This window comes from Gossypium raimondii, chromosome 8, assembly GCF_025698545.1.
Source record: "Gossypium raimondii isolate GPD5lz chromosome 8, ASM2569854v1, whole genome shotgun sequence".
Classification (NCBI taxonomy): domain Eukaryota; kingdom Viridiplantae; phylum Streptophyta; class Magnoliopsida; order Malvales; family Malvaceae; genus Gossypium; species Gossypium raimondii.
This window is the reverse complement of record NC_068572.1, coordinates 935,167-962,913: the sequence shown is the minus strand read 5'-3', so window position 1 is coordinate 962,913 and position 27,747 is coordinate 935,167. Positions and strand designations below refer to the sequence as shown.

The 27,747-nt window shown below is 32.4% G+C and overlaps 6 protein-coding genes across 6 annotated transcripts; 1 reads left to right on the top strand and 5 right to left on the bottom strand.

The window, feature by feature from the left end:
- Positions 1-1,135: 1,135 nt before the first annotated feature.
- Positions 1,136-3,155, bottom strand: LOC105790059 (molybdopterin synthase catalytic subunit). Its single transcript, XM_012617456.2, has 2 exons — positions 2,936-3,155; positions 1,136-1,975 (listed from the first exon to the last, which is right to left on the bottom strand). Exon 2 carries the CDS (start codon positions 1,880-1,882, stop codon positions 1,322-1,324), a length of 561 nt encoding a protein of 186 aa, XP_012472910.1. The 5' UTR covers positions 1,883-1,975; positions 2,936-3,155; the 3' UTR covers positions 1,136-1,321.
- Positions 3,156-4,047: 892 nt separating this feature from the next.
- On the bottom strand, positions 4,048-7,064 carry LOC105790058 (60S ribosomal protein L7-4). Its single transcript, XM_012617455.2, has 7 exons — positions 6,938-7,064; positions 5,778-5,956; positions 5,591-5,688; positions 5,448-5,505; positions 4,814-4,893; positions 4,617-4,719; positions 4,048-4,529 (listed from the first exon to the last, which is right to left on the bottom strand). The coding sequence occupies exons 2-7, from the start codon at positions 5,952-5,954 to the stop codon at positions 4,314-4,316; spliced, it is 732 nt and encodes a 243-aa protein (XP_012472909.1). The 5' UTR covers positions 5,955-5,956; positions 6,938-7,064; the 3' UTR covers positions 4,048-4,313.
- Positions 7,065-7,734: 670 nt separating this feature from the next.
- LOC105790055 (GTP 3',8-cyclase, mitochondrial) lies at positions 7,735-11,718 on the top strand. Its single transcript, XM_012617450.2, has 7 exons — positions 7,735-8,026; positions 8,418-8,963; positions 9,066-9,233; positions 9,323-9,514; positions 9,897-9,965; positions 10,203-10,287; positions 11,428-11,718. The coding sequence occupies exons 1-6, from the start codon at positions 7,955-7,957 to the stop codon at positions 10,284-10,286; spliced, it is 1,131 nt and encodes a 376-aa protein (XP_012472904.1). The 5' UTR covers positions 7,735-7,954; the 3' UTR covers position 10,287; positions 11,428-11,718.
- Positions 11,719-12,409: 691 nt separating this feature from the next.
- LOC105790053 (10 kDa chaperonin, mitochondrial) lies at positions 12,410-14,640 on the bottom strand. Its single transcript, XM_012617449.2, has 3 exons — positions 14,455-14,640; positions 14,240-14,379; positions 12,410-12,657 (listed from the first exon to the last, which is right to left on the bottom strand). Exons 1-3 carry the CDS (start codon positions 14,557-14,559, stop codon positions 12,609-12,611), a joined length of 294 nt encoding a protein of 97 aa, XP_012472903.1. The 5' UTR covers positions 14,560-14,640; the 3' UTR covers positions 12,410-12,608.
- A 1,091-nt stretch (positions 14,641-15,731) lies between these two features.
- LOC105790052 (serine/threonine-protein kinase GRIK1) lies at positions 15,732-22,748 on the bottom strand. Its single transcript, XM_012617448.2, has 12 exons — positions 22,258-22,748; positions 19,625-20,025; positions 19,223-19,297; positions 19,095-19,139; positions 18,770-18,844; positions 18,273-18,360; positions 18,061-18,185; positions 17,597-17,692; positions 16,733-16,799; positions 16,516-16,631; positions 16,352-16,430; positions 15,732-16,266 (listed from the first exon to the last, which is right to left on the bottom strand). Exons 2-12 carry the CDS (start codon positions 19,949-19,951, stop codon positions 16,109-16,111), a joined length of 1,251 nt encoding a protein of 416 aa, XP_012472902.1. The 5' UTR covers positions 19,952-20,025; positions 22,258-22,748; the 3' UTR covers positions 15,732-16,108.
- Positions 22,749-25,188: 2,440 nt separating this feature from the next.
- On the bottom strand, positions 25,189-26,020 carry LOC105790051 (protein transport protein Sec61 subunit beta). The gene has a single exon (XM_012617447.2). The coding sequence runs from the start codon at positions 25,874-25,876 to the stop codon at positions 25,406-25,408; it is 471 nt and encodes a 156-aa protein (XP_012472901.1). The 5' UTR covers positions 25,877-26,020; the 3' UTR covers positions 25,189-25,405.
- Between the last annotated feature and the right edge of the window lie 1,727 nt (positions 26,021-27,747).

The following is a 27,747-nucleotide window of genomic DNA, read 5'->3' as shown; positions in this document are numbered from 1 at the left end:
AATTAAAAAATTTAAACCCTAAATCTTAGTTAAAAAACCGTTCATCTCCCGCACTTGGGTTTTTGCATCTTTAATTTCTTGATTAATTGGTGAGTTCTTTTCATTCTTCAATCACTTAATGCATCGTTTTGTTTCTTTAATGTTTAATGTTATATTGAATTCATTGTTAAAGATTGTTTCTTTGGTCTATTTTTTGAATGAGAGACACATGGATTTTAAGTTTTGAATTCACTGTTAAAGTGTCTCAAAAGTTTGAATTCCCAGTTATTTTTTTAACTTTACTGGGGTTAACAATTTTTTTAAAGCTTGAACTTCTTTTTTTTCCATTGATGTAGGGTGTTGGAATTCACTGTTTAAAGGTTCTCATTTATTAAAGCATGAATTCACTGTTAAAGCGTCTCAAAAGCTATGAACTCTTTTTTTGCCATTGATGTAAGGTGTTGGAGATTCATACTAATTTACATGTGATTTAAGTTTTTAGAAAAATGGGTAATTTTTTAGGGTCAGAATGGATCCCTCAAAGCAAGAAACAAACAAAAAAAAAAGCTTCTAAACCGATGGCTAGGAAGGAAACCCAAGAATTCCAATTTGTTGTTTACAATACCATGACTCAGCAAAAAGAGGTTTTCAAGCCCAAAACCACTGGAAAAGTTCACATGTATGTCTGCGGTGTCACTGAATATGATTTCAGTCACCTTGGACATGCTCGTGCTGCCGTTTCCTTTGATGTCCTTTACAGGTGCATAATTTATCTTAGAGAAACCCCTTAAAGAAAATTAAAAAAGAGAGAGATGAACGGTTTTTTAACTAAGGTTTAGGGTTTAAATTTTTTAATTAATTAAATTTATTTAATTAAAAATCTATTCTCATCCCATTAGGAAATCTAAGTTGGCACTTAAAATCTAGTTAGACTGCCACGTAGGATTACCGTTAAGGAGATAACGAAACTTAACGGAAGAGTGATCACTTCGTAACAAAATAATAACATAAGTGACTAAAACGTAACATTTCAAACATAAGTGACTAAAATGTAACATGAGACAAACAAAAGTGACTATTTTTGTAGTTTACCCTTTTATTTTTTAATACAATTTTGAAAATATAAACGATTTGATTAAAAAAATTTATGAACCCATAGAAAAGAGAAAAATATTATAAAAGACGGCAATTAGATACAATTCCATACATATTAAGATGGACGAACAAAAACCGAACTAGGTCAACTTCGATACTAATTCGGTTTTTACTGACCGGTACAACCGATATCGATACAATGAAGATCATGCCTTAATGACAACATGAACCGAATTAAATTCCGAGTTCAATCTATTGCTTCTTCCACCTTCACCTTTGGTTTGCAACAACTCTTTTTATCATGTGCCGCGGTCTCGATCTTCCTTCGGCAACAGCCACCATCCTTGCCGAGTTCCAACCTCCGCTCCAGAAATTCCGGATTCTCCTTCCAAACCTCTCCATCAGAATAAACCTCTTTCTTCCATATTGGAACAGATGCCTTTAACTCATCAATCAAAAACTTACACGCGTCTAGGGAATCAGCACGGTGAGTAGCCGATACGGCAACAAACACACTCGTTTCTCCTACTGGAACTATGCCTAAACGGTGTGCAACCGCAATAGAATGGAGATCCCAGGATGATCTAGCAGCGGAACAAATAGACTTGAGGTTCTTGATCGCCATCGGTACGTATGCTTCGTATCTTAGCTCCACTACTGTTTTGCCTTCGAAAGTGTCACGTGTTGTGCCGGAAAACGTAGCTATGGCGCCAGCTTGAGGGGCACTTACATAGTTTATGTACTTGGCAAGGTTGATCTGGTTATTGTCGTCTATGATTTCAACAAGAGTTTTCTCCTCAGAGTTCATTGCTGTTTTCGGCACTTTGACGGTTATCCCGAGGCTCAACTGGTCTTTGTTCGGGACAGATATTAAGAGAATCCCAATGGTGGTGAATGCAGTCTAGACATCAAATCAAAAACAATGCAAAGTCAAATGGAATGAATTCTGCCAAAACTGAAAAGGAACAATGTCACAACTAAACTAACAACATAAACAACTAAATTCAAAGTGAAATAAGATTCTAGCAATTTTGGATTAGACCTGTTAATTCTGACTTGAATCGAAAATCCAATACGATCAATCCGAATCCAAACTTGACCTAATCCGATTAGACCATAAAAAATTAACACCCCAAACCCATCCAACCGAACCCAAACTTACACAAAACCAAGTTGAAACAACTCAATCCCAATGACCAGAAACTGAGTGACCATAACTTGGAATGAGTTGACCCGAAAAACCGAGCCTCAAACTTAAGCCCAAAATGACATGTACATGAAATGATCAGACAGACTGCAAATTAAAAACCGATTACCAAATGAGGCCTTGGCTTAATCACAAATCTGAGTAAGATAGATAATCATAACTCTATAATAATACCAAATGATCAGATGGATTGCAAATAATAGAACAGAGTAGTTAATGAGTTCTTAGCTGAATCTAAGGGTTGAGGTCTTTAGGTTTAGATTTTACAGTAAATACTATGCATTGTAATAATTCCAAAGGTTATCACAAGAAATTATTCATAGCCAGAACATTAATCCAACAAGAACATCAAATCCCTAGAAAGAGGGGAATTTCAATACCAAAGGCGAAAAAGGAATCAAACATAGATACAATTAGACTAAAAGCAGCAACAAATTCAGCTCTAACTTAACTAAAATCAATGGAATTAACAAAGAAAATACTTAAAAAATTAAGGGGGAAAAAAAACCCAGAGCAGCAAAATAAACATATCAAACAATGGAAATTTGGTTCCAGCAAAATTTCAGAAATGAAGGACAGAAAAAATCAAGAATTAAAACGAAAATTTAGAAAAAAAAAATCGAAAAAAGAAAAGAAAATAGTTTATTAGATTACCTTGAAATAAAAAGGGATTGGGAGGGGGGGGGGGAGCTTCGTTCTTCGAAATGGGTGAGAGTAACCGCCAAGAAGAGATAAGAGATGGCCACGGAGATATATATATATATAAACAAAAACCCACCTTTAAAATGCTTATAGTTTATGGATTCTGTTTGGGAATTTCACTGTACTGATTTTGTAGCTTTGTACTTTGAAAGCAAAGGTAAAAATGGAGAGAAGGGTAAAGCGTTGACCCTTCAATTTTCAGCCCTTTTCAAATTTATAATAGGTTTTGGGTAAATTATACTAATAGTCATCCAGCTATAAAAAGTTACAAAATGATCACTTAATTATTAGTAAATTTCAATTTTGTCACTCAATTATGAAAATTTATAAAATGATCACCCGACTATTCAATTTTATCTTTTTTGAGCACCAATTCGTTAATAATGGCAGGTTTTAAAATTAGCATAAAATGATCACTCAATTGTTCAAAACTTAACTCATTTTCAAATAGTTCAAGAACTTAAATGAAAAACTTTAAATACTTTAATGACTTAATTAAAACTTTTAAATATTCTAAAGACAATTTTACGACTTTTTAAAGTTGAACCATTTGAGTTGTAGTTTACCTAATATCATTAATCAGTCTAAACTATTTCTATTAAAATATTGATGTAGAAGTCAATATGAATAATTGAAAAATATATTTTATTTAAAAACATTACATTTATTAAAATCAATATGAATTTCTACATAATTAAAATTTACAAGTTACTATATGTTTCAAGTTTCTATACTCTTTATATATTTAGAATTTAATCCTCATATTTTTATTTTTAAAATTTAATTCTTTTATTTTTTAAATTTAAAATTCATTAACATATTTAAAATTCATCTATTAAATTTGTTAGTGCGACGTTCTAAAATTTAAAAAAGAAATACTTACTCGATAATTATGTCACAAAAATGACTTCATAATGGACTTAAATTTAACAATTCTTTTAATTAATGTGAGCATTTTAATTAAAATAAACTATTTAGACTATCTAATGGTATTAAAAAGGCTGAGGTGTCAAATTATGTCAAATTTTAATTTTGGTCGCTCAAATTTGGCTATTTTCATATAATTAAAAAGTAAAGGGACCATATTTGATATTATTAATAATGTAAAGGAAAGAGAACAAAATCCATAAGTCAATAATAAAACTAAAAGGAATGTGCCTCTCAATCTCAATGTACTAGCCACAAAATTTCTCAAGGCAAAGTCACAAAGCAGAATATTGGTACCATTGAAATATTTTCATACTTTTTAAGATAATTGTTTCTAACTTTCTAATAAAATTAAATTAAAATACGAAATCGAACCATTTAACAACGAAAAAAATACCAATTTTTAATTCATTCTTCTAATCAGCTCGTTGATATAATTCTCCCGGTTACCGGCATCTCCTCCTTCGACGTAATGGTTCCTTTTCTTCTTCAAACCACCCAACGGCGCCTTCAACTTGAAAGGCCAAAGGAAGTTATTGGCCTCTTTAAAATGAGGACCCACTGTCATGATCTCATGGATGAGATCTTCGACACAGATGATCCCGTATTTGCCAAGCGCCTGCGATCAGTTCCCAATCAACAAGCATGGTTAATGACTGGTCGCCATTGATATGCAAAACTAGGTAAATGGAAAAAGGATACAGACCTGCTCGACGATTGCATTGTCGGTCAAAGCAACTCTCTGCTTGTTCAACTTCCCGAAACCTCGTTTGTAAATCAATTCCTTCACACTCTTGAGATTAGGGTATCTAGAAACATACGTCAATGAAAAATAAGATAAGGCAAGTACGTATAAGGATTACAAAAAGGGAAAGAAATGGAAACGGGAAAGGCAAACAATACCCGTATGTAACGTAAGGTTCAACCAGGTGAAGCATGTTCATTGTTGCCTTGTTTACTTTAAGGAAAACACCATTGAAAATCTGCGTTTTGTAAGAGCAAACACACGACAAATTAGATTTCAGATTTATATTCTCCAATACGGTTTTGGAAAGAATGACCCAAAGTTAGAATGACAATGAAGAGGCATTACAGAACAAGAAAGTTCGAGAGTAAGTTCGGTATTCGCTAAGCTACTGTCACCTGTATTACTCAAGCTCAGGTGTGTTTCGAACTTGGATATGTTCATTTTTTTCCAAAGATTTCTGTGTATGGAGAATCATATCTCTCTACTCATTTCCATATACGGGTCGGATACAGGTATTTCAAGAAAAATAAAGAGTTGGGAGCAAAATAGACCACAACTTTCAACTCAAAATTGTGCTAACAAAATGAAAAACCACTAAAGTACCAATAACTTCAAACCACACAAACTAAATCCCATAAGTTAACTTTAAACAAAACATATCAAACATCAGCACGTAAATAACGACACTAAAATATCAAAATCGTACATCTTACAAACAGGGAAAGGTCGGGAAATTGATTCTCATAACCCATATGCCTCGTGGTTTAGGAAAAAGATACGGTAAGCTACCTGTCTCAATCGCAAGAGCTGCAAAATCTTTCTCGTCCTCGGGTGCATAGCATTGATACTAAAAGCAAACATTCACAACATATTACTATCTAAAATTTAGATTAAAATTCATAAACAAATGAAATGTCACGGATCACACATACCCACGGATTCGAACGATAAACAAAAGCTTAGCTTCCGGATCCACATAGAATCCTCCTTTCAACTTCGCCTCGCGCTTCAATCGAATCAACTCTTTCTCCTAAGAGTTACAGGCCACACAATAAGAGATTCAGATGCATTTAGGATTAGATAAAACCGAATTTTACATAAATCCAAATAGAACACCACCTGAGCCTCATACTCCTTTGCGTATTGCTTAGCCCTATTGAAAATCAACTTGCGGTTCTCGACTTTCTTCTTCTTTGCAGCTTCAAGCTCCTGCTTTTTGGCAAGCTCCCATTCTTCATTCCTCTTATTCTTCTTCAAGAGCGACTCAGGAATCACAGCCTTGACTTCCTCACCCATCTCTAGTCAACATAATATCGAACCAAAACAAATCAAGAAACAAGTTCTAAAGATTTAACCAATGTTGCCCGTACTCTTCTGTTCCTTAAAATATTTTAATCCAACGCATATTCAAACATAAATAATAAATACAATACTCCAAAATACTGAAAAAAAAAGCATATTGAGCATACACCCAGCAAATACATACATGCAACTACACATGTCAATTGGACAGCTCATGTTAGTTTTGAATCAAGCCAATCTGAACCATATCGGTTTGGATTGTAAAAGTACCATGGAGTCCCTTGTACTAGGAGTCAGATTGCATTTTACCTCCTCCACTAAAAAATGGGCAAATTAGCCTTGTACGTGCTGTTAAAAGTTCCATCCATTTTGGATGGCCAATTTGCACTAATTTGCCCATTTTTTGAGTAGAGGGGGCAAAATACAATCTGACTCCAAATACAAAAGTCTCCATGATACTTTTACCGGGTTTTGGGTTTTTAAAATTTTGAATCATTTCAGTTCCAATCACTTCAGGTTTGAATTAATTTCGTGACTGAAACTCGGTTTTAGATAAGATCATTATGAGTTTCAATCATTTCAAGTTCAAGCCAATTTCGGTACGGATCATCTCTATATCAGATAAATTTCAGGCTCGGTTCACTTCAAGTTCTGATAAAACAGGTTCAAGTCGGTTCGAGTTTGGGTTCAAATTGATCGGATCAGAAAATTAACATAAAAGAGAGAAACAATGAAATGGGGCTATACTCACAAAACTATAATACTGGAAAAATGAAAGACTATAAAATCAAAGAAAAAAAAAATCTTAATTTCTGTGATGAATTGAGCAATTACTTCAAAAAAAATGGAAATCAAGCTAGTATTCACCTCATTTCAAAGAACTGATAGAAACAAAATCAAAGCACATATGAATAAACAGTTAATTGAAACCAAAATACTTTTGCAAATTTAAAAAAAAATGGTGTGCGAAGGCTTACCTCTCTGTGCCTATGAACTGTGGAAGATAGGATGGTGCGGCTTACTGAAAGGGGGGGAGATTTTTAGGGTTTCAACAAATCTGATAACCAAGTTATTGATTTCCTAGGGTTTTAGGGTTGGGTTTTGGGCTAAAGAAAGAAAAAAATATAATAAAAACCCAATCCAATATCCATTTTTTTTCATTGGCCCAATCTCTGTTTCAAGGGGTTCTCATTATTAGGGTAAATTACACCTAAGGTAACTAAATTATTAATAAATTTATGTTTTGGTCACTTAACTTTAAAATATTACAAAATAAGTCACTGAATTGTTCGAAAGTTTTTCGTTTAAATCATTGAGCTGTTAAAATTGTTATTATATGGGTTTTTCTTTTATTCGCACCGCCTGCACCAATTGAAATCTCTCTTTCCCTTACTCTTTTACAGTTTATTCTTTTTTAATTATAAAAGCTTAATTATCAAGCCAAACTTAAGCTCGAATTCGAGCTTGAATATAAAAATATATAAACGAGCTTAATTGAGCTCAAGCTCAAGTAGCTCATTTATATCTCAACCCAAGTTTAAACTTAAAAATAAATATTTGATCGAGCTCGAATTAAGTTCCAAATTTCCAACCAAGCTCGAGTTTGATAATATTTGAACTGACTCACTTGAACCGATAAAAATATCGGAACAAAAAATCATTAGTTGAATCAATTAAAAAACTTTTTATGATCTTAAAAATGATACTTATTTATTGTTAAATTATTATATAAATGAAAATCAATAATCCGATTTTTAAAAAATAGGATAGTAGAACTAAACTGACCCTTCGGACAATCACATAGCTATTTCAACAGATGTCAGTGACAGCATTTCAAGTGCGAGTCTTTCAATTGCAGATGAAGTGTTCGATGTAATGCATAGGTTACTATTGGATAAGCAACGAGCTGCATTGGTGGCCTCTCTGCTTATATTGTTTGGATTACTCATTTATGAAGATTCAGTAATTCAATTGCAATTTGCCTTGCCATTACCATGAAACGCTACATCTCTAGAATCACCAATTGGCCTACGCCCTTTCCCTTTCGAAACTTGAATTTCTTCATGGTATCTTCTTCTTCTTCTTCTTCTTCAATGCTCTTTCAAAAAAAAAATCCAAAAAACGTATTTAGTATGTATTATATAATCATTTTTTGTCAATTCATAGTTGTTTTCTGTTCAAAATGAAAAACCTAATTTTTATCATTATTTGATTTGACAAATAAACATCTAAATCACGGTATCTTCTTCTTCTTCAATGTTCTACCAATTTTTTCCCAGAAAAACGTATTTTAGTATGTATTCTATAATCACTTTTTTGTCAATTCTTTGTTGTTTTCTGTTCAAAAATGAAAACCCAATTTTTATCACTATGTGATTTGACAACTAAACGTCTAAATCACCTTTGATTATGAGAATTGATCTGGGCTTTGTTTTTGTTTTTTGTTTTATAAATCAGGTGGATAAGGAGAGGAATTTTGGTTCTAAACCTACGAAAGAACCAATTAATAACGAAGAAGGGAATCAAATTTCCGATATGTTAATCGACGGGTTCGGCCGGAAACATACTTACCTGCGAATCTCCTTAACCGAACGTTGTAATCTCCGGTGTCAATACTGTATGCCGGCAGAAGGGGTAGACCTTACTCCTTCACCAAAATTACTCACTCACAACGAGATCCTTCGTTTAGCTAACCTCTTTGTTACTTCCGGTGTCGATAAGATCCGTCTCACCGGCGGTGAACCCACCGTCCGGAAAGATATTCACGATATTTGTTCCAATTTATCGAGCTTGAAAGGGCTTAAAACATTGGCTGTCACTACAAATGGAATTATCCTTGCTAAAAAGCTTCCAATGCTTAAACAATGTGGGCTTACTAATTTGAATATCAGTTTAGATACCCTTGTTCCTTCGAAATTTGAGTTTATGACTAGGCGTAAAGGTCATCATAAGGTTATTGAATCCATTAATGCGGCCATTGATCTTGGATACAACCCTGTAAAAGTATGTTCTATTTTATACCCTGTTTTTTTTACTCTGTTTTCAATATAATGCTCTGTTTTGGATTTTGAAGTGTTTGGGTCTGTTTTTCCTTGCTTTTTCTAGGTTAACTGTGTTGTTATGCGTGGATTCAATGATGATGAAATTTGTGATTTTGTCAATCTCACTGTTGATAAACCAATTAATGTTCGATTCATTGAGTTCATGCCTTTTGATGGGAATGTATGGAATGTGAAGAAACTCATTCCATATTCGGAGATGTTGGATACAGTGGTAAGGTACGGAACTAATGATCTTGTTTTATGCTTTGTTTCTAAACTTTCACAATTTAACTCAGTTTCCTGTTTGATCTTGCTTGATAGGCAAAGAAATTTCCGACCTTAAAGAGGTTGTGTGATCATCCGACAGAGACTGCAAAGAATTTCCAGATTGATGGCCATGTCGGTACTGTATCTTTCGTTACTTCGATGACCGAACATTTTTGTGCTGGTTGTAATAGATTGAGACTTTTGGCTGATGGCAACTTAAAAGTATGTCTCTTTGGTCCTTCTGAGGTGAGTCTGGTTCTCATACGATTTTGATGCATATGTTATTATTCATTTGCATATCTCAAGTTTAATGTTGATATGTTCTTCATTGCACTAGCATAGCGGTTGCACTTTTGATGTATACTAGTGATGATTCTTTCCAGTTCTTACACAATTTGCTGCATATGTTGTTATTTGTTTGCATATCTCGAGTTTAATGGTGATATGTTCTTTATTGCACTAGCATAGTGGTTTGATGTTTACTAGTGATGGTTCTTTCCGGTTCTTATGCTATTTGCTGCATATGTTGTCATTCTTTTGCGTATCTCGAGTTCAATGTCAATATGTTCTTCATTGCACTAGCATAGCAGTTGCACTTTCAATGTTTACTAGTGATGATTCTTCTCAGGTTAGCTTAAGAGATCCTCTTCGTTCCGGTGCTGGTGATGAGGAACTTAGAGAAATAATTGGAGCAGCGGTATGCTTTCTGCTTAATGACACTTTGTTTAGGCCTATTATTTTGACTTTCATGCTCTGTCGTTTTCCGAGACCAGGGAGAGGGTTTGATGGAGTTTTATAGCTTTTTAAATGAGTGATATGGCTAGTTGATTGTTCATGGTAGCTTCGAGTTACGGAAGAATCAATCCAAGTCTTCTTTCATTTCCTTTTCTTGGCTTGTAATATATACGCATACGTTATTCCTTCTTTGGTTCAGGTAAAGAGGAAGAAAGCTTCGCACGCCGGGATGTTTGACATTGCAAAGACAGCAAATAGACCGATGATACACATTGGTGGCTAAGGTACTTATGTACCTTCTAATGTTTTAAGGAATCTGGTAGCTCGGTTTCTTTTTTGTTGGTCTTGTTTTTAGTTCTTGCTTGTTGAGGTTGAACGATTATAGTACCATTTTAGAGTGGGATAGCATAGGTTCTCTTCTTCATATGTATTGCTCCGAATAGCATAGGAAGACTGTTACCTGTTAGAATATGGAATGGTGTTGTAAGTCAACTAATGTTTATACCCATCTTTGATTGGGACAAGATCAGAGATCCTGTTATTCTTCTCTCTCTAACGAATAAAGTCTCCTCAACTTGTTTGTGTCGAACGTTATATTTTCGGAAATTCAATGTAAAGAGCACGGTTTAGCCATTCTACCCCATGTGAGATTTGAATTATTTGAAACTAGGAAATAAGAATCTAGCTGCTCAAGCATTTTCTGTCTAGGTTTTTGACATAGGTTGAAGCTTCAGTGAACTTAACAAACGTTGTTTCTGGTCGGTCATTCCACCCAAGATTTCAACGATTTCCGAATTTAACCCTAGTGTCTTTATAACCCTTGAGCATTTCATTTGCTTAGTCCCAACTTATTCATGAGGAGTGCCCAATCGTTTCCATTGCCTACGTAAAGGCAACATAAACAATAAATGTACCGACATGCTTCTTCTCTTGCTTCTTACACATGCATCTTCGATATTCACTTGCTTCAATATCCCTTCCTTTTGAATGTATATGCTCGGTTTTTTCCATTTATTTGGAGAATCATACCTCCATTACCCATGTCTGAGTATGTGCTGGACATTTGCAGCATTTTAGACAAAATGAATGCAAAATAAATGTACCGACATGCTCGTAAAACTCATGTCTGAGTTCATGTCCGGCACAGACTCGAACATGAGTGTGGGACATGATTCTCCAAATAAATGGAAAAACAGAGCATAACTGTTTCTAATATGTATGTGTATGTTCGGGTATGGTGATGCTTCTTCTCTTTGCACATACACTTAGTATAATCATCCCTCATACTCATGTCCGAGTATGTGGCGAACACAGACATTTTAGACAAAAATGAATGGTAGGGGAAACATAGTTTAAAAAAAAGAAGACATTGAATAAATCGAATGCTGATGATAATTACTCTTTGGTGTTTACATATATTTCAGGCATGTGGTGTAAAAAACATCCTCCAGAGGTGAAAAACAGAGATGAAGCTGGTAACTTTCACATACTGTTGATCTTTGCTTAACAGTAAAAAAGAAAATGGGGTGAATTTGTGATGAAAAAGTTTTGTTGTAAGTTCTTTATGTGGTATAATTTCTTTTAACTTAAAAGGCCAGGTTTAGTATTGAGAGGGCACATTTACTGAGATCAAAACGCTGTATTTTACTGCAATAACCATAATGGTATTGGTTTTACAGCATAAGCTACATATGATTATGCAGTGATTTTATTTATATACCTTTTTAGAATGGGGATTATTACCAATTATATTCAAATTTAATTACATTATTTAAGTTTAAAATATTATTTTTATACATTTGGAAATTATATTGATTTCATACATTTTGACCTATTAAATATTTAATTATATAATGTTTATTATATATTATTTATCTTTAAATAATTAGATAAAATTCCATAAAATAAAATTTTTAGAGGGACAAGTTTTAAAATTATAAACAATTTTGACTAAATGTACAATTTGATACATAAATTTTAATATTAGACATTAAATTTTAATTTTAATTCAATCACATACATTTTAAAAATAAATACATCAATTTATTTTTATATTGAAGAAATATAATTATTTTTATATGCAATATATAAACATAAAATGATATATCACTAATTATGTTAATAATTTATAAAAATTTAATCAAATCAAAATTTTATTATAAAATTGCATAATAGATCAAAATTTTCGTATAATTTTAAAATTTATCTCTAAATAAAATTAAGGAAAATGTTTTATTTTTCTCATTAATAAATTGAATACAAAAACTTCATATATATATATATATATATATATATATATATATATGGTTAGTACTCAAATAAAGACTCGAACTAGAGTAAGTTCTACGGGATGAACATCCCTAACGCGAAAGTTCATATATATATATATATATAGTTGAGGGAAGATACTAGGAAACATTTTATTGATGGTTCCATCAAAAATTGGATGCTTGAAAACATGGCTTATCCATAATTGTCTTAAAAACAAATACAAGGTCAAAGTCCAAAAAGACAAACCATTTGTTGTAGTTGTTGTTCTAGAAGAGCCTAACACAACACATTTGAATCAATGTTTCATTGCTTCGAAAGTTGGCAGTGCTTGAAATCATTCATGAAGTGTTCCCAATATATCATCATCTCTATATAAGTGATACCTGAAAATAATCAAAGTTCAAAGAAGCAAATGAGCTTATAATTAAAAAAACTTACAAAAGCAAAGGACTATTTGTGTAAAATATCCAAAAATGTAAAACTTACATAACTTGCATTTTCACCCTATGGACTGTTCATTCTAAATAATTAAACTAGTAAAGATGTTGATTGAACTAAACAAAGGCAAAAAAAAAAAACCAATGTTTTCATAACCAAACCGGTGATCGAACTGGTCAGACCACCGGTTGTCAGTCCGATCAATTGAACTAAAATATTATTAAAAAATCCGGTTCAACCGTCAGTTCAGCCGGTCCGTACCGGTTTCCAATCCAACCAGTTCAATGCCATTCTCCAAACCAGTTCCCGATTCAACTTTCCGGTCCAATCCAATTCAAACATCATCAAGAAAAACATTTTCTAAGCTCATAAGTAAACAAAGACAGAGGCATAAATTATAGAACCCAAAATCCCTATTTGATCAACTAGAATCAAATCTGATCCAACTTGATTATAAAAAGTTAACAACCTGAACCTAGCAACCCAAATCCAAATAGGCATGAACTCAATCCGGCCTAGACCCAAAATGATATAAACCAGAATGGTTGATTAAACTATTGATGAAGTGCAAATGATTTGTTTTGAAGTTTTCATTTGACACCACTCACGAGTTAGATCTTTAAATTACTCTTTTTATATATAAATCCAAAATGACTGGACCCAAAAACAAATCCTCAAAACTAGAATCAAGCAAACCTAAGTCGATATGAATCTTAAGTGACCTAAACCTCAAATGATCCAACCCGAAAAACATGAACTTCAAACCCAGTGATCCAAACTCAAAAGGAATTGAAAACCAAGATAACCTGAAACTTTAAAACCCGATATTTCAACCTGAACTAAATCAAACCAATCCTAAACCAAAACCGACTAGAACACGAAACAACCCGAAGCTAAAATGACCAAAAACCTGATATGATACAATCCTATAATTACATATCACGAAAAACCAAATCCTCAAACCAGAATGACCCAAACCCGAAAATTAAAAGCCTGGGATCTAACACATGCATATAAATCGAGCTTGAAATCAACACAAACTTGTCTAAGGCTTATATGAGCCAAATTTGCACCAAAATTTAAGTAAAATCTTCAACATTGCAGAAGAACAATGAGAATATACAAAAACAAACTTGAAATTATACGAATCTAGAGTGAACTAAACCCCAAATGATTAGACCCGAAAACATAAACTCAAAAGGAACTGAAAAACCAAAATAACCCCAAAAATTTAAATCTACATATTTCAACCCAAACTAAATCGAACCAAATACTGAGCCCCAACTCGAACTCGAAGAGGCCCGAAACCCAAAATGATACAATCCTCAAACCAGAACTTCACAAGTTTGAAAATTAAAAGCCTAGAGTCTAACATGTGCAAATGAGTCTAGCTCAAAATCAACCCTGACTTGTCTAACGCATGAATGAGCCAAATTTGCATCAAAATTTAAGAAAAAGCTTCAACATTGAAGAAGAACGATGAGAATATACAAAAACATTTTTTTTTAAAAGAAAAAAGAGACTAACTCTTTTTCACCGAGCTTGATTTCAGTGCCACCATATTCAGGCAAAATAACAGTATCTCCTTCTTTTAGATTAAGCGGGATGAATTTCCCATCTTTGTCTCGTGCTCCTGGTCCAACTGCTACGATTTTCCCAGAATTCAACTGAAAAAATATTGAACGAAATTAGATGAAAAAAAAAACCCAAAAAATCAGTGAAAATGGAAGATGATTATTAACCTTAGAGGTTTTCTCGGGAAGTAAGATTCCGGAAGTGGTTTTAGAAGGAGGAATTATTTTCTCGACCAAAATGCGATTGAATGAAGGGATTAAACGCTTTGCCATGTTTTGATTTTGTTGCTTTTAACAGAGAAACTAGAAGCTTCTTTCAATGGTGGAGTAAATGGGGGAGAAGTAGGGTTTTGTGGGTGCCTATATATATATATATATGATTCTGTTACTCGCATAACTGGGTAAAAATATTAAATCCAATATGGGCCTAAGCCCGACCCAACCCAGCCCGAATTATATATTAAATATATTTATTTTTATTTTTATTTTTAATCGAAATATATATTAAATATATATTTTTATTTTTAATCAAATATGGGCCTGGCCAGGCCGGGCTTGAACTTAGCAATTTTCTTTCAGGCCGGGTTTGGACAATTTTTTAGGCTCATATTTGATTTAAACAAAATTTAAAGCCGATATTTTGAATCAGTCAAGCTTAAATAAACATAAAATATATTACCTTACCCGATCCACATATACCTCTATAGAAAGGTAAAAGAAAATTGAATTTCTTAGACAACTATCGAATTCCTTATAAGATTACTAAATTTCTCATAAATTATTGAATCTTTTAATTAGATAATACATTCGTTTTATAATTTTAATTATACTTTAAGCTTAAAATAAGTTTATATATATCAATAAAAATATATTATGCATACTTTATAATTTAATTTAATAATTGTTAAATTTTATTGATTTTAAAAATCAAAGATAAAAATAAAAATTAACTCATAAATAATAAGGTTTTCTTTTATTTAAAATTCATTTTAATAAATAAATCTTAAAAGAGGCTAGTGAGCTTTTCTGACATTTTCTTAGCCTCAATTTGATAATAATTAAAAGTTAAAGATTAAAGAAAATCAAATATAACAAACTATATTTTGAAAATCAAATATAATAATGAACCAAAAACAAATAAAATAAATCAAATTTTTTTGTTAAAAATAAAAACAAAATATAAAATTATCACTCCTTTCCCTATTCTAATTAGGTTTTTTTATTATAAACTTTTACAAATTTAAAATAATGATAAGTACAAAATATAAAATATATATTTTTTTCCGTCATTAATACGCAAGAAATAATAAATTTTATAATGATAGAACTAACTGTCCTTCTAACAATAGCGTATTCAAATTCAACCCAAAGCCAATGCATTAAAATTAAAATATATTTAAAATTTAACCCATAATTTAAGGACATTTACAATCAACTCCAATAAATAATCTCACAAAATTATAAGTACTTGCTTGTAAAGTAAATTATTTCGTTTAATGTACAATAGATTTGAGATACCATTGAGAATAACACTCATACAAACCATAACAAACTAAAGCTCGGTATCGAAAAAAAACAAACAAACCCAAGCTATGATATCATATCTCACAGAATCACTTTTTGCACAAATATTTCCCTACTGTATATCTTATCATAAAACCCGAAACAACCACTACTGTTTCATCTCGGTCTTCGGCTTTCTTGATTTTTTGGTTCTCCGGCGCATGCATTAAAAAGGGAGTAACCGGGCAAAAAAGGAGGCCCGAGTTTTCTTTTTCTTTTTAGTTTACTGTACAGCAAATTCTCAAAAGCAGAAGATTAGTTAGTTACCATTGAGTATCATCATTCCTCGTATTGGATTCCGCCCCTCGTCAGTATTGTTGCGCTTACACCAACACATATACTGGGGTATCGGTCCATATTTTCCAATAACCCAAGGATGCTTGGCTACATCATTCAAAGTCATTCTCTCTTTTGGGTCTGAAATAGAAATGGTTTTAACATTCTCATGATCACCAAGAACAGTAAAGTCCAGCTCGAAATCATAAAGAAATATTTCGCTAACCTTTGCAAAGAAGTCCTTCTAGTAAGCTCCTCAACTCTGAGTTCATGTCGTTCGGCAGGATTAAAGGGTTATTAACAATCTGCAAGAAGAAAATGAACAAAGTATTTGTTGGCAGTGGGAGAGAGAAAGATGTAGCGAGAGAGTGTATGCAAGCCTTTGCATACCTTTTCATATGTATCCTGTAGTGTCTCACCAAGAAACGGATATTTTCCAAGTACCATACAGTACAAGGTAACTCCCACAGCCCACGTGTCAGCAGCTTTTCCGTGATATACTGAACCTGTTGGTTGATTTTGGGCTTCGTAAAAACAAACATAAACAATATTCTCTATCTCCATGAAATCCTAGAGTGAAGTTTCAGCTAACAGAGGGAAAACTGACCTAGACAACACTCGGGTGCAGTAAACACAGGAGTCCCGGGAGTACGGCGAAGCTCATCGTTGTCATTCTACAGAAATTAAAAAAAAAATTGCTGAAACAATAAATACACAACTTAATTCCACAGAGAACTAAACATGATTTAAAAGTTCGACAGTGACAAAGATGCAATAATAATGAGAGGCGTGAAAATGAGAACAAACAAGGACAAAGTTCTACTAGAAAACTTCAAGCAAATCTTTTTGGGTGTACTTGGTTGGATGGAAAAATAGAAACACGGAAAAGGAGAACAGAAAATAAGAAAGAGGAAAGAAAATAGGAAATATGTTCATTTCCCATCCTAATGGATAAAATCAAATCATTCCAAACTGAAATGATAAGAGGAGAGAAAATTAAAAAAATATATTTCATTTTCTTTTATCTCAATTTTCAACTTTACCAAGGAATGAAAGGAAAGAAATTTTACTTTTTCTTTCGATTTTTCCATCTTTCCTACCAAGCACGCCAAAGGAAAGAAAAGATAAACTGCTTTCTATTTTTCTACTCTTACATTTCCATCTTTTCAATTTTCTTTCTGCTCAGCCAAGCAAAGCCTTCAAGTCTAAGCCATACAAACTTATAGTGTACTGAACTTTAAACTAACCAAAACAATTGCACGCAATCTACCCAGTACACACACTACCCTTCCACACTTGGCTCATATCTTAGAAGAACAGACTATTAACAAAATCTGCGGTTCACATGATTATAATTGCAATAATAAACAGGAAAAGATGAAATAAGAGGTTCAAACAAGAGACCGTTGCACTTTAACACTCTCATTCAAGTGTAATTTGAGGGAATTTACGGGTAAAGTAAAACCATTACCTCAAAAACCTGGCTGACACTGAAATCCCCTATCTTCACCGTACCCGTGCTAGTAATCAACAAATTATCAGGTTTTATATCTCCATGCACAATGTTCTGTATTTAGAAGAAACAACACTAGCAAGTTAACAACAGATGATTTTATCGTCCGTCACCGTGAACAAGATGTTCCACATACAATGTAAAATTCATGGGAGCATGAACTTTCATCACAGTACAAAGGGTAAACAAGTAAAATTCTAAGATCAAAGCCCTTCATCATCAGAACATCGAAACATAAGGTATCGAACAAGTATGAATATATATCATAGGTATAAAAAAAACAGCACACTTTCTTCTTTACCATATCTATCTAATAAAGAATTTAGTTGGGGCCTATCACACAACCATTCACAAAAGATTTATTAAAAAATGAATGCAAGAAAAAATGAAACCATTCACAAAAGTTGGTTTTCAAATCATACATGATCATGGAGGTACATAAGTCCAGATACTATATCTCGCACATACTTCCTAGCAGTATCTTCACCAATGCCTCCAGGAGGACCAGAACCATCACAAACCCATTTGCTTTCCACATACTCAAGAACTGAACAAAGAGAAAGGTACAGGCAGTCAATAATGACAGTAACTCATTTAAGCACATCACTAAGGGAAAAAAAGGAAATATAAATACCCATGTAGAATTGATCCATGCTAGGGTCATCAATCACCTCAATGAGATTGACTATATTGGGATGTTCCAACACTTTCATAATTAGAATCTGCAAGGGAAATGGATCAGATAAACATGGGCACTCACCCAAAATAAAAGGTAGAAGTTAAGGCAGCTCTCTCCACAAAAAAAGTAGAATCCTTAAAATTCTTCCAACATCTCTGATTTGTCAAGGAAATTAAACAAATAGTGTTACAAATTCTCTGTTGTTTCCCCACCTCTTCATGGATGGAATAAAATACCGATAACATGTTAAACCAACAATGAGCTGAGTCATTTTCTCCATTAAAGACTTTTCATTTAAAAAAGAAAAAAGAAAGGAGTTGAAGACCTGAGTTACTTCCAATTATTTTGAAGTAAAAATAAAATGGGATAATAGCCTTTAAATGAGAGAAGAGAAAGCAGTCTGATCCAACATATGAGTGATTATATCAGAAATATATATATCAAGTCAATACCTCACGAAGAACATCAGTCAGTGCCGTCTCTGTAAGAGCAACTCGCAGCTTTGACAATTGAGACTTATGAAAAGCCTATAATTTAAATATAAAAATTACTCAAGATTGAAAGGTAGAATCATAATTTGGCATAAAATTTTAACAATAAATGTTTCTTTAATTTTAAATGCTTCAATTTTGTTAATAAACAATAAATGTGGCTCCAAGTAAAGCCTGAAAGTAACCACGTAAATTCAGCATAGAATAGCCATAAAACACTCATTCTGATTTGTTACTTCTCTTTTACCCTCAAAGGGAACGCTTCGTATTGAAACAAGCTACTAACCTTAATAGCATAGTGTTTCCCATCTATGCTGTTTCGATACAGAACCTACCAAAAAAAGCAATCAAAACAGGCAAATTTCAAATCCTTTAAGCAAATTATATACCACTGTCTTTCAATAATATCCTCACCACTTTTCCATAGCTACCAGAACCAATCTTGTATTCCCTCACATACTCATTAATCATCTTATTCCCATTTCCATCCTGAAAACGAAGTCAAGAATCAAAACTAAATTAGCACAAGAATTAAAAACAAAATGAAATGAAGATTACTGGTGTAATTCCAGAACACAAAGCACACAAGTTGTCTCACATGCTAAAGCACATCGACAAGACAACACTAATGTTGGCATAAAGTGACAAGTCATCTAACCTATGCATAATTACAATTTGTAAAGTCGATACAGATAGTAATGATTATGCAGCACCCATATTAGAGATAAAATATTGTGGCCAAATAAAGAAGAAAGCCATCATATGTCATAACAGTTCACTACAAACGGAGGCATAATAATTCATTTCTAAGCTTACCTCTGACCGGACAATCCTGTTGGTTTCCTTGACAGGAAATTGCCTGCAAATCAAGCCATTGTCAAGTTTGAACCTCAAAATTTCTTCAGAACGCTTGGCACGACCTATAGACTCCACTTCATCTCTATGAGCAGTGTTAGTAACCTCACTGTAATATGAACAATCATCATCATCTTCTTCTTCTATTTCTTCTTCTAACAATAACTCCCGGGAAATTTTAAAGTTAGATCTACAATTGGGCCTGGAAGTTTGTTTGGGCCTTGCTGTGAAGCCAAAGCAACCACAACACCCCATTGCTCTAGCAAATGAAACACTCTTACTAAACATTTAAACACTCAAAACATTGAAGGTAGTAAATTGCAGCTCTCAAGCCTCGGAACAACGAACAACAAATCTTAAACCTGAAAAAGTGAGCATAAGAATAGGTCAATAGACCACCTATAGCTATCACAAAACTACCCATGGAATTTTCTGGTTAGGATTAAGGAAATCTCAAATACATCTATATACTACATAAAGAGATATAATATTTTATTACAAATGTGTAAATGACTAAATTGAAACACACAGACAATTGTTCATTCAAAAACACAATTTATGCACATTTCTATTCAAAAAGCTAGTTTCTTTTTTTCAATTAATCATTCAAAAGTATTAAAAATCATGCATTAGAACTGACAGAAACACATATGAAATTACCCATCAACTTAGGCTCTATTCACATCCACTACAACATACTCTGTTGCTGCAGCTACTGACTCTTATATTTCTCCATGCCTTTGCTTCCTGCTTTCCTCTTTAATCTTATTGAGTTCTTCCTCGTTAGCCATTTAACGATCAATGACCAAAAAAGACAAAATCGAATAGTTGAGTGACAAGTTTGTGACTTTTTATAACTGGGTGACCAAAAAAGAAACTTACCAATAGTTGGGTGATTACCACTGCAGTTTACGCTTAATAAAAGGTTCAAATATGTCATAAGTTCTTGTGCTTTTAAAAAATTCAGATTTTAGTCCCTATACTTTTATTTTTAGAAATTTAGTTCTTCTACCTTTCAAATGGCAAAATTTAGGTTTAACTGTTAACACTGTTAAATTTGTTGGTGTGACATTTTGAAATAGTAAAAAGGGTTAAATAGTGATGTGCCCTCTGAACTATACCTCATTCCTCAATGTGGTACTTGAAATTTTTTTGTTCTCAATTTGGCATATGGCAATGTTGAACCAATCAACGACTGACACGTGACACAATGTTTGTTAAAAAAATACAAAATGGAATAAAAAAGTAAATAAAGGAAAAATGGAAAATTATTTTTTAATATATATCATGCCACGTGTCGATCGTTGACTTGTTCAACATTACCATGTCACTTTCCGTAACGACATGGAGTAAAGTGATTGACGGAATAAAACCATAGTTACCAAGTTGAGAACAAAAAAATTCACAGGTACCATATTGATGAATGAGATATAATTCAGGGGGCAAATCACTGTTTAACCCTAATAAAAAATACTTATTTGGTAGCCTTGTAAAAAAAGGACATAGTAATTAATAAAAAAAACAACAGTATTAACAGTTGCACTTAAATTTTAAAATCTGAAAAGGAAAAAAAAACTAAACTTTTGAAAATAAAAGTACAGGGACTACATTTCAAATTTTCGTAAAGTATAAAAGCTAATAACATATAGTACACAATGATTATAAAATGCCCCGTGTTAAATGCTTTCATCTTCTGTCCGATAGCTTTCTGTTACATCCCATTTAGATTGTGTACGTTTCTTATACCTATCTTAATCACTATAGCCATCATTTTCAACTTCAATATTCCCATCTTATCCCTACTCCTGTCACTTCTCCTTTCCCTCTCCTGCTTTCGGTTCCATTCTTCAGTTTTTTTTTACCTTTTTTCCCAACTCTTTCTCTGTCATTACCCCTGCTCCAATCTCTGTCACTTCTCCTTTCCCTCTCCTGCTTTCGGTTCCATTCTTCAGTTTTTTTTTTACATTTTTTCCCAACTCTTTCTCTGTCATTACCCCTGCTCCAATCTCTTTCCTTCTCCCTCTTCCTATCTCTATCTGCTTCCATATCCCAACTCCTATCATGCACCTTCTCCCTTCTCCTTTCACCATCCATATCCCTGTCCCTGCTCTTCCCTCGCTCCTCCCTTCTCCTTCCTCCCTCTAGTTCTCTCCCCTACTTTCTAGCTCATTCTCCCTTCTTTCACTACTAATATCTACCAAAAATCAGTGTGGTTTATATTGAACAAACAAGTTGACCGCAAAACTTACAACTTATTTATACTAGACTTTCTTGCAAGTAAAGTTACTACGCTTTCTAGCAAATAAAGCTCTATTACTAACCCCAGATTTAAACCCTAAACATAACTAATAACCCTAACAGTCGATAATACATTCGATCATTTAACAATAAATCTAAAATAATTAGAAAGCTCCAGCATCAAATCAAAAAGTAAATAAATAGTAAACGGCTACTGTAATTCCAATACTCATTAAGACATAAATTGACTCGCACAATCCGAAACAGTAAAATTAGAAAGAAAGAAAAAAAGCAGCAAACCAAACAATCAAACGAAACCCTAGCATAATTAAAATCCAATACTAAATTCAAATTACCTGATTTTCTTTAAAGGCCTGAAGCCCGAATCAACTATGCTATTGCAAAGGATGCCATTCGGCTAAATGGAAGAAACAACTTTCAACATTAAACCCACAGCGAATCTCACCCAACATCGCTCTAAATACCCTCCACCTTTTTTTCACGTTGACTTTTTTCCCTCCCCGATCAAAAAGATATACAGAAAAGGCCTCATTTGAATTTGATTTCTTCTGTGAAGAAGATGAACCACTACGAAGAAGAAACCTCCGTAGCGGTAACGAAAAAGGGTTAGAAATAGAGAATCAAATTCAAACGGCCTGTGTAAAATTATTTCGAAGATTTTGAAATCGAAGCGGCGATTCCGGTTGTTTTTTTTTTTTTTTCCAAAATCGAATCGGAGAAAATCGGAAAAAAATTTCAAACACCCTTTTTAGGGTTTTTTTTTTTAATGGATTTTGAGAGTGGATTTTAGAGGAGGGATTTGGGGGAAGTGATTGGAAAAAATCGAAGCAAAGGCACTGATAACGACCGGTAACTGTGGGGTGGGTGTGGCCGTGTGGGGGTCGGGTCAAATCAAGTTTGGTGTATATGTAAAAGATTCGCAGCTGACCCAATAAAAATTATTTTTTTAATATTTTCCTTTTAAACTTTTTAGAATTAGAATTATATTAAGAAATTTTGTAAATGATGATGGCTAATTTTGTTGAATTTTTTAGATTTTTAATACAACATTACTTAGGGTAAATTCTTAAAATGGTCACTTTTTATTTACCTTGAGTTACATTTTAGTCACTTATGTTTGAAATGTTACGTTTTAGTCACTTACGTTAATATTTTGTAACATTTTCGTCACTGAGCCATTAATTGTCGTTAACGGTGTAATGGTAAGTTGACATGGTTAAATCATCATTTCAAACAAAAATTTTAAGTTAATTATACAATTGGTCCCCACATTTTTTCGTTTTGAGCAATTTAATTTTTTTTTTCTTTTATGTCCTTTTAACTTATTTTTCATTCTCTTATTCTTCTTCCTATGTTTTCCTCCATTCTCCATCTCATTTAATGTAGTTTTTCTATGTTTTTCATTTGTTAAAACTTAAGGGAATAAGGAAAGGAAAATAAAAAATAAAAGGAAAAATTAAATTATTCAAAAAAAGTATAGGGACTAATTTTAACAAATGAAAAATATAGAAAAATTACGTTAAAAACGATGGAGAAGGGAGGAAAACAGATAATGAAAAATAAAAAAGAAAAAAAAGTTAAAATAACATAAAAATAAATAAATTGCTCAAAACGAAAAAAATATGATGATCAGTTGTATAATTTAACCTAAAATTTTTGTTTAAAATGATGATTAAACGTGTCATGTCAGCTTACAGTTACATCATTGACGACAATTAACGACCCTGTGACTAAAACATTACAACACGTTAACGTAAATGACTAAAATGTAATATTTCAAATATAAGTAACTAAAATGCATTATGAGGTAAACAAAAGTGACTATTTTTATAGTTTACCCTTAAATTTAACATTAGGTCAATAAAAAAATCCACGTCGGCTTTTTGTTACTCATCTAATGGAAACTAATAGAAGAGTGACTAAAATGTTTGATTTTCAAAAGTTGAGTGATTAAGTTGAAAATTTTAATAGTTCGATGACCAAAGCAGACTATAGGCATGGCTTAATGACTATTTTTGTAGTTGATCCAAAATAATTAAAAAATTAGGTCACCTTTACAATATTTAAAAATGTTAAGCCTAGAATTAGGTCAATAATTTACGTGTTGGATTGAGGGGTAAAGAATTTGATGGCTCTTAAATAATAAGGAATTGAATTATTGTGAGTAGAGAAAACAGATTTGAGAGAGCATTATTCTCTAGTTTAGGTTCTAATCGGACTCGACTTCAAATTTAATTGAAATTTAATATAATGACTAAATACAGGAGAATCTAAAAAAAAAAATCATAAAAGTTATTCTCTTGTTTTTTGTATTATACAGGTAGAAGGTTAATACACACGTGAAGATATACTTACATCACACACGCACACACTTCATTTAAAGAGAACTACCCAAATAAAGGCTCGCTCGAAGGCAAGAACCATGATGGGTTCTATGAGTGAACATCCTTTAACTATATCCTACGAGAGTTAAAAAAAACTATTCTCTTATTGTACAATATTAAATAACAAAATAATAATTCAAGAACTCAAACTTTAAAATCACAATAAAAAACAAAACACAAATAAAAACTCTTTAAATAATAAAAAAATGTTAGTGATAAAAGCTCAGGTTTTTGTAATGAGAGTCGAATTACATTTTGACCCTTTATTAAAAAATATGTAAATTAATTATTATATGTTAGATTAAAAATTACACTAGTCATTTATTATTAAAAATTTTATTTATTTTACTATTAAAATTGATTATTATACACCAAAACAAAATACACGTGATTATTATCTTATTAATCATGTCATCTTTAGAATTGAATGGAATTTTTAATGAAAAGTCAAACACTTTTATTAAAATATTTAATTAAAAACTTAGCTTCCAAATAAATAAAAAATTTAAATCATTAAAATTTAAATGCAAAATTGAGAAAATTGATCATTGCCCAAAAGATTACAAGAAAATAAACTTTAACCTAAAATCAAGGCGGATTTAAAGGGCTGACACTCGATTGCCTTAAAATGAAAAATATTTTTATAATTTATAAAATTTTAAATTAATAATGATAAAATTATACTTTTAACTTTTAAAATGATAAAATTTTAATTTAATTATTCTAAAATTATAAATATATAAATTATTAAAACGAAAAATTTCAGATATAATTTAATTTCGACTTAAAAGAATATTCTTATTTCATTTTTTCGATTAAATTTAAATTAAAGCTAGTAAAAGGTTAAGCAAATCCCGTTTCTGCAATTTGATAAAAAAAATGTGTACAAAATGAAAGAAAATAAATTCACTTTCTCGGGAAAAAAACAGAAGGTATGAAAAATAACAGGATCAAACACCATTAGTTAATTACAAGCTTGCCACCCATCCATCATTTACAGTATCAAAAAGTTAAAACCAAATCGATTGTTATTCAGTTACCGATTCAAGAACAGCTCATAGATCCGAAAAAAAAAAAGAGACCGCGTTCTGGTCATGATTCACGGTCCAGCTCCGGCTCCAGCTTTGGCGCGATAGATCTTGCCAAAAGCGTGGAGAGCAACGACGAAGGCAATGAAGCAAAAACTCATGACAAGAACAACGGTAGGGGAGATCTTCAAGCCCGGAGCATCGTCTGTGTAGAACCGGAGCATGTTGCTCGATCCGGAGCCGACGGTGGTCAATTCGGAGGTGGCAGCAGCGCCTCCCGTAACCCTGCGACGACGCATTCCGGCCGTCGCGGCAGCGGAACCGCGAGGAGCCATGACGCCGGGACGGGTGGTGGTGGAGGAAGCGGTGTTTTGCGACTGGGAGGAACCTCTTGCCATGGTTTTGGGAGAATAATGTGATTTCTTTTTTTGTGTGTGTGTGTGTGTGAGTATTTTTCTTCCTTTAATTTCTGCGAGAGAGAGAGGTGGGGGAGAAGAGTGAAATGTGGAGGGTAAAATAGTAATATTTTGGACGATCAGCATTTTTTTTTTTCTCTTAGATAATTAGTCAACGGTTTGACGTTGATTTGGGCAATAATAGTATGTAAATAGGCTTTAATGCACACTTTAGTCCTTGAAGTATACGTTTTTCTCACTTTGGTCCTTGATTTGGACATTGATAGTTTGTAAATAGGCTTTAATGCACACTTTAGTCCTCAAAGTATACACTTTTCCCACATTAGTCCTTAAAGTTTATTTTTCCCACTTTACTTCCTAACGTTCTCAATTTAGTTTTTTAAAGTTTATTTACCGATTCATAATTTTTAAAACGAGTTAAATTGAAATTGATTCGACACGAGCACTTGCATAATGAAAATGAGTGAAATGAAGTATCCGTACCCATTGTGTATGGATTATTGAAGGATGAAAATAAGAATAATACTTCGTGAACCCATAGTTTTGGGTGTCATTGAAGGTGAAGCTAGTGTGCAAAATTAGCAATGACGTTGAGTAAAATTTGAAGTAATTTTAACCATTAACATTATACATTGTGTTAATTTAGTCTTGATTTTAAAAAATTTAGTCCTCAACGTTTACACATTGTGTAATTTAGTCCTTTTTTAAGGGTTCTTTTATGAAATTGGGGTTAATTTTAAACGAATGAGAAAAAATGAAAAATATTATCTTGGATCTTTTAGTGTTTCTATTTTTGTATATTTTCGATCAATTTTAGTTGATAAATTTTTGAGCTTTTTAAGTAAAAGAGTCAAAAAAAGCGCAAAAAGACCAAATTACATAATGTATAAATGTTGAGGGTTAATTTTTTAAAATCATAACTAAATGACATAATATATAAATGTTGAGGATTAAAAATGCTATTATGCTAAATTTAAAAGCTATCACATCATCTTTCTATTAGCCATTTAACCATCAATGACCAAAAAAGACAAAATCGAATAGTTGGGTGACAAGTTTGTAACTTTTTATAATTGGGTGACCAAAAAAGAAATTTACAAATAGTTGAGTGACTACCAGTGCAATTTATGCTTAATAAAAGGTTTAAATATGTCATAAGTTCTTGTACTTTTAAAAAATTTAGATTTTAGTCCCTATACTTTTATTTTTAGAAATTTAGTTCTTTTACTTTTCAAATGGCAAAATTTAGGTTCAATTGTTAACACCGCTAAATTTGTTGGTGTAACATTTTGAAGTAGTAAAAAAGGTTAAATAGTAATTTACCCTTTGAACTATACCTCATTCCTCAATGTGGTACTTGATATTTTTTTTGTTCTCATTTTGATAAATGGCAATGTTGAACCAATCAACGACTGACACATGACACAATATTTGTTAAAAAAATACAAAATGGAAATAAAAATGTAAATAAAGGAAAAAATGGAAAATTACTTTTAATATATATCATGCCACGTGTTGGTTGTTGATTTGTTCAACATTACCATGTCACTTTTCATAACGGCATGGAGTAAAGTGATTGACGGAATAAAACCATAATTACCAAGTTGAGAACAAAAAAAATCACTTGTAGGGGGTAAATTACTATTTAACCCTAATAAAAATATTCATTTGATAGCCTTGTAAAAACAAGACATTATAATTAATAAAAAATAACAGTATTAACAATTACACTTAAATTTTAAAATTTAAAAAGTAAAAAAATTAAATTTTAAAAATAAAAGTACAATGATTACATTTTAAATTCGTAAAATATAAAAGCTTATAACATATTTTAACGATATAGTACACAATATTTATAAATTGCCACGTGTTAAATGCTTTAAAAGAGAGACAAAAATAGACCACATAAATATAACAACACATGCACGTGTTCCAACCTTAAATCAATAAAGAAAATGACCATACGAAGGCCACCAGGCAATAAAGAAAACTATCCA

Bases quoted from the DNA above. Each gene is read 5' to 3' on its own strand.
- LOC105790059 (XM_012617456.2), bottom strand. From the start codon at position 1,882: ATGAACTCTGAGGAGAAAACTCTTGTTGAAATCATAGACGACAATAAC.
- LOC105790058 (XM_012617455.2), bottom strand. From the start codon at position 5,954: ATGGGTGAGGAAGTCAAGGCTGTGATTCCTGAGTCGCTCTTGAAGAAG. The intron at 5,689-5,777 runs GTGGTGTTCTAT...TGTAACTCTTAG, and splicing joins CAAAGGAGTATGAGGCTCAG to GAGAAAGAGTTGATTCGATT. The intron at 4,894-5,447 runs GTAGCTTACCGT...TACAAAACGCAG, and splicing joins AGCTCTTGCGATTGAGACAG to ATTTTCAATGGTGTTTTCCT.
- LOC105790055 (XM_012617450.2), top strand. From the start codon at position 7,955: ATGAAACGCTACATCTCTAGAATCACCAATTGGCCTACGCCCTTTCCC. The intron at 9,515-9,896 runs GTGAGTCTGGTT...GATTCTTCTCAG, and splicing joins GTCTCTTTGGTCCTTCTGAG to GTTAGCTTAAGAGATCCTCT. The intron at 9,966-10,202 runs GTATGCTTTCTG...TCTTTGGTTCAG, and splicing joins GAGAAATAATTGGAGCAGCG to GTAAAGAGGAAGAAAGCTTC.
- LOC105790053 (XM_012617449.2), bottom strand. From the start codon at position 14,559: ATGGCAAAGCGTTTAATCCCTTCATTCAATCGCATTTTGGTCGAGAAA. The intron at 14,380-14,454 runs GTTAATAATCAT...ATATTTTTTCAG, and splicing joins TTCCCGAGAAAACCTCTAAG to TTGAATTCTGGGAAAATCGT. The intron at 12,658-14,239 runs GTTAGTCTCTTT...GATTATTTTCAG, and splicing joins ATCAAGCTCGGTGAAAAAGA to GTATCACTTATATAGAGATG.
- LOC105790052 (XM_012617448.2), bottom strand. From the start codon at position 19,951: ATGTTTAGTAAGAGTGTTTCATTTGCTAGAGCAATGGGGTGTTGTGGT. The intron at 18,845-19,094 runs GTTAGTAGCTTG...TTTAAATTATAG, and splicing joins GGAAACACTATGCTATTAAG to GCTTTTCATAAGTCTCAATT. The intron at 17,693-18,060 runs GTATGATTTGAA...TTCTAAATACAG, and splicing joins TTATGTACCTCCATGATCAT to AACATTGTGCATGGAGATAT.
- LOC105790051 (XM_012617447.2), bottom strand. From the start codon at position 25,876: ATGCTGATCGTCCAAAATATTACTATTTTACCCTCCACATTTCACTCT.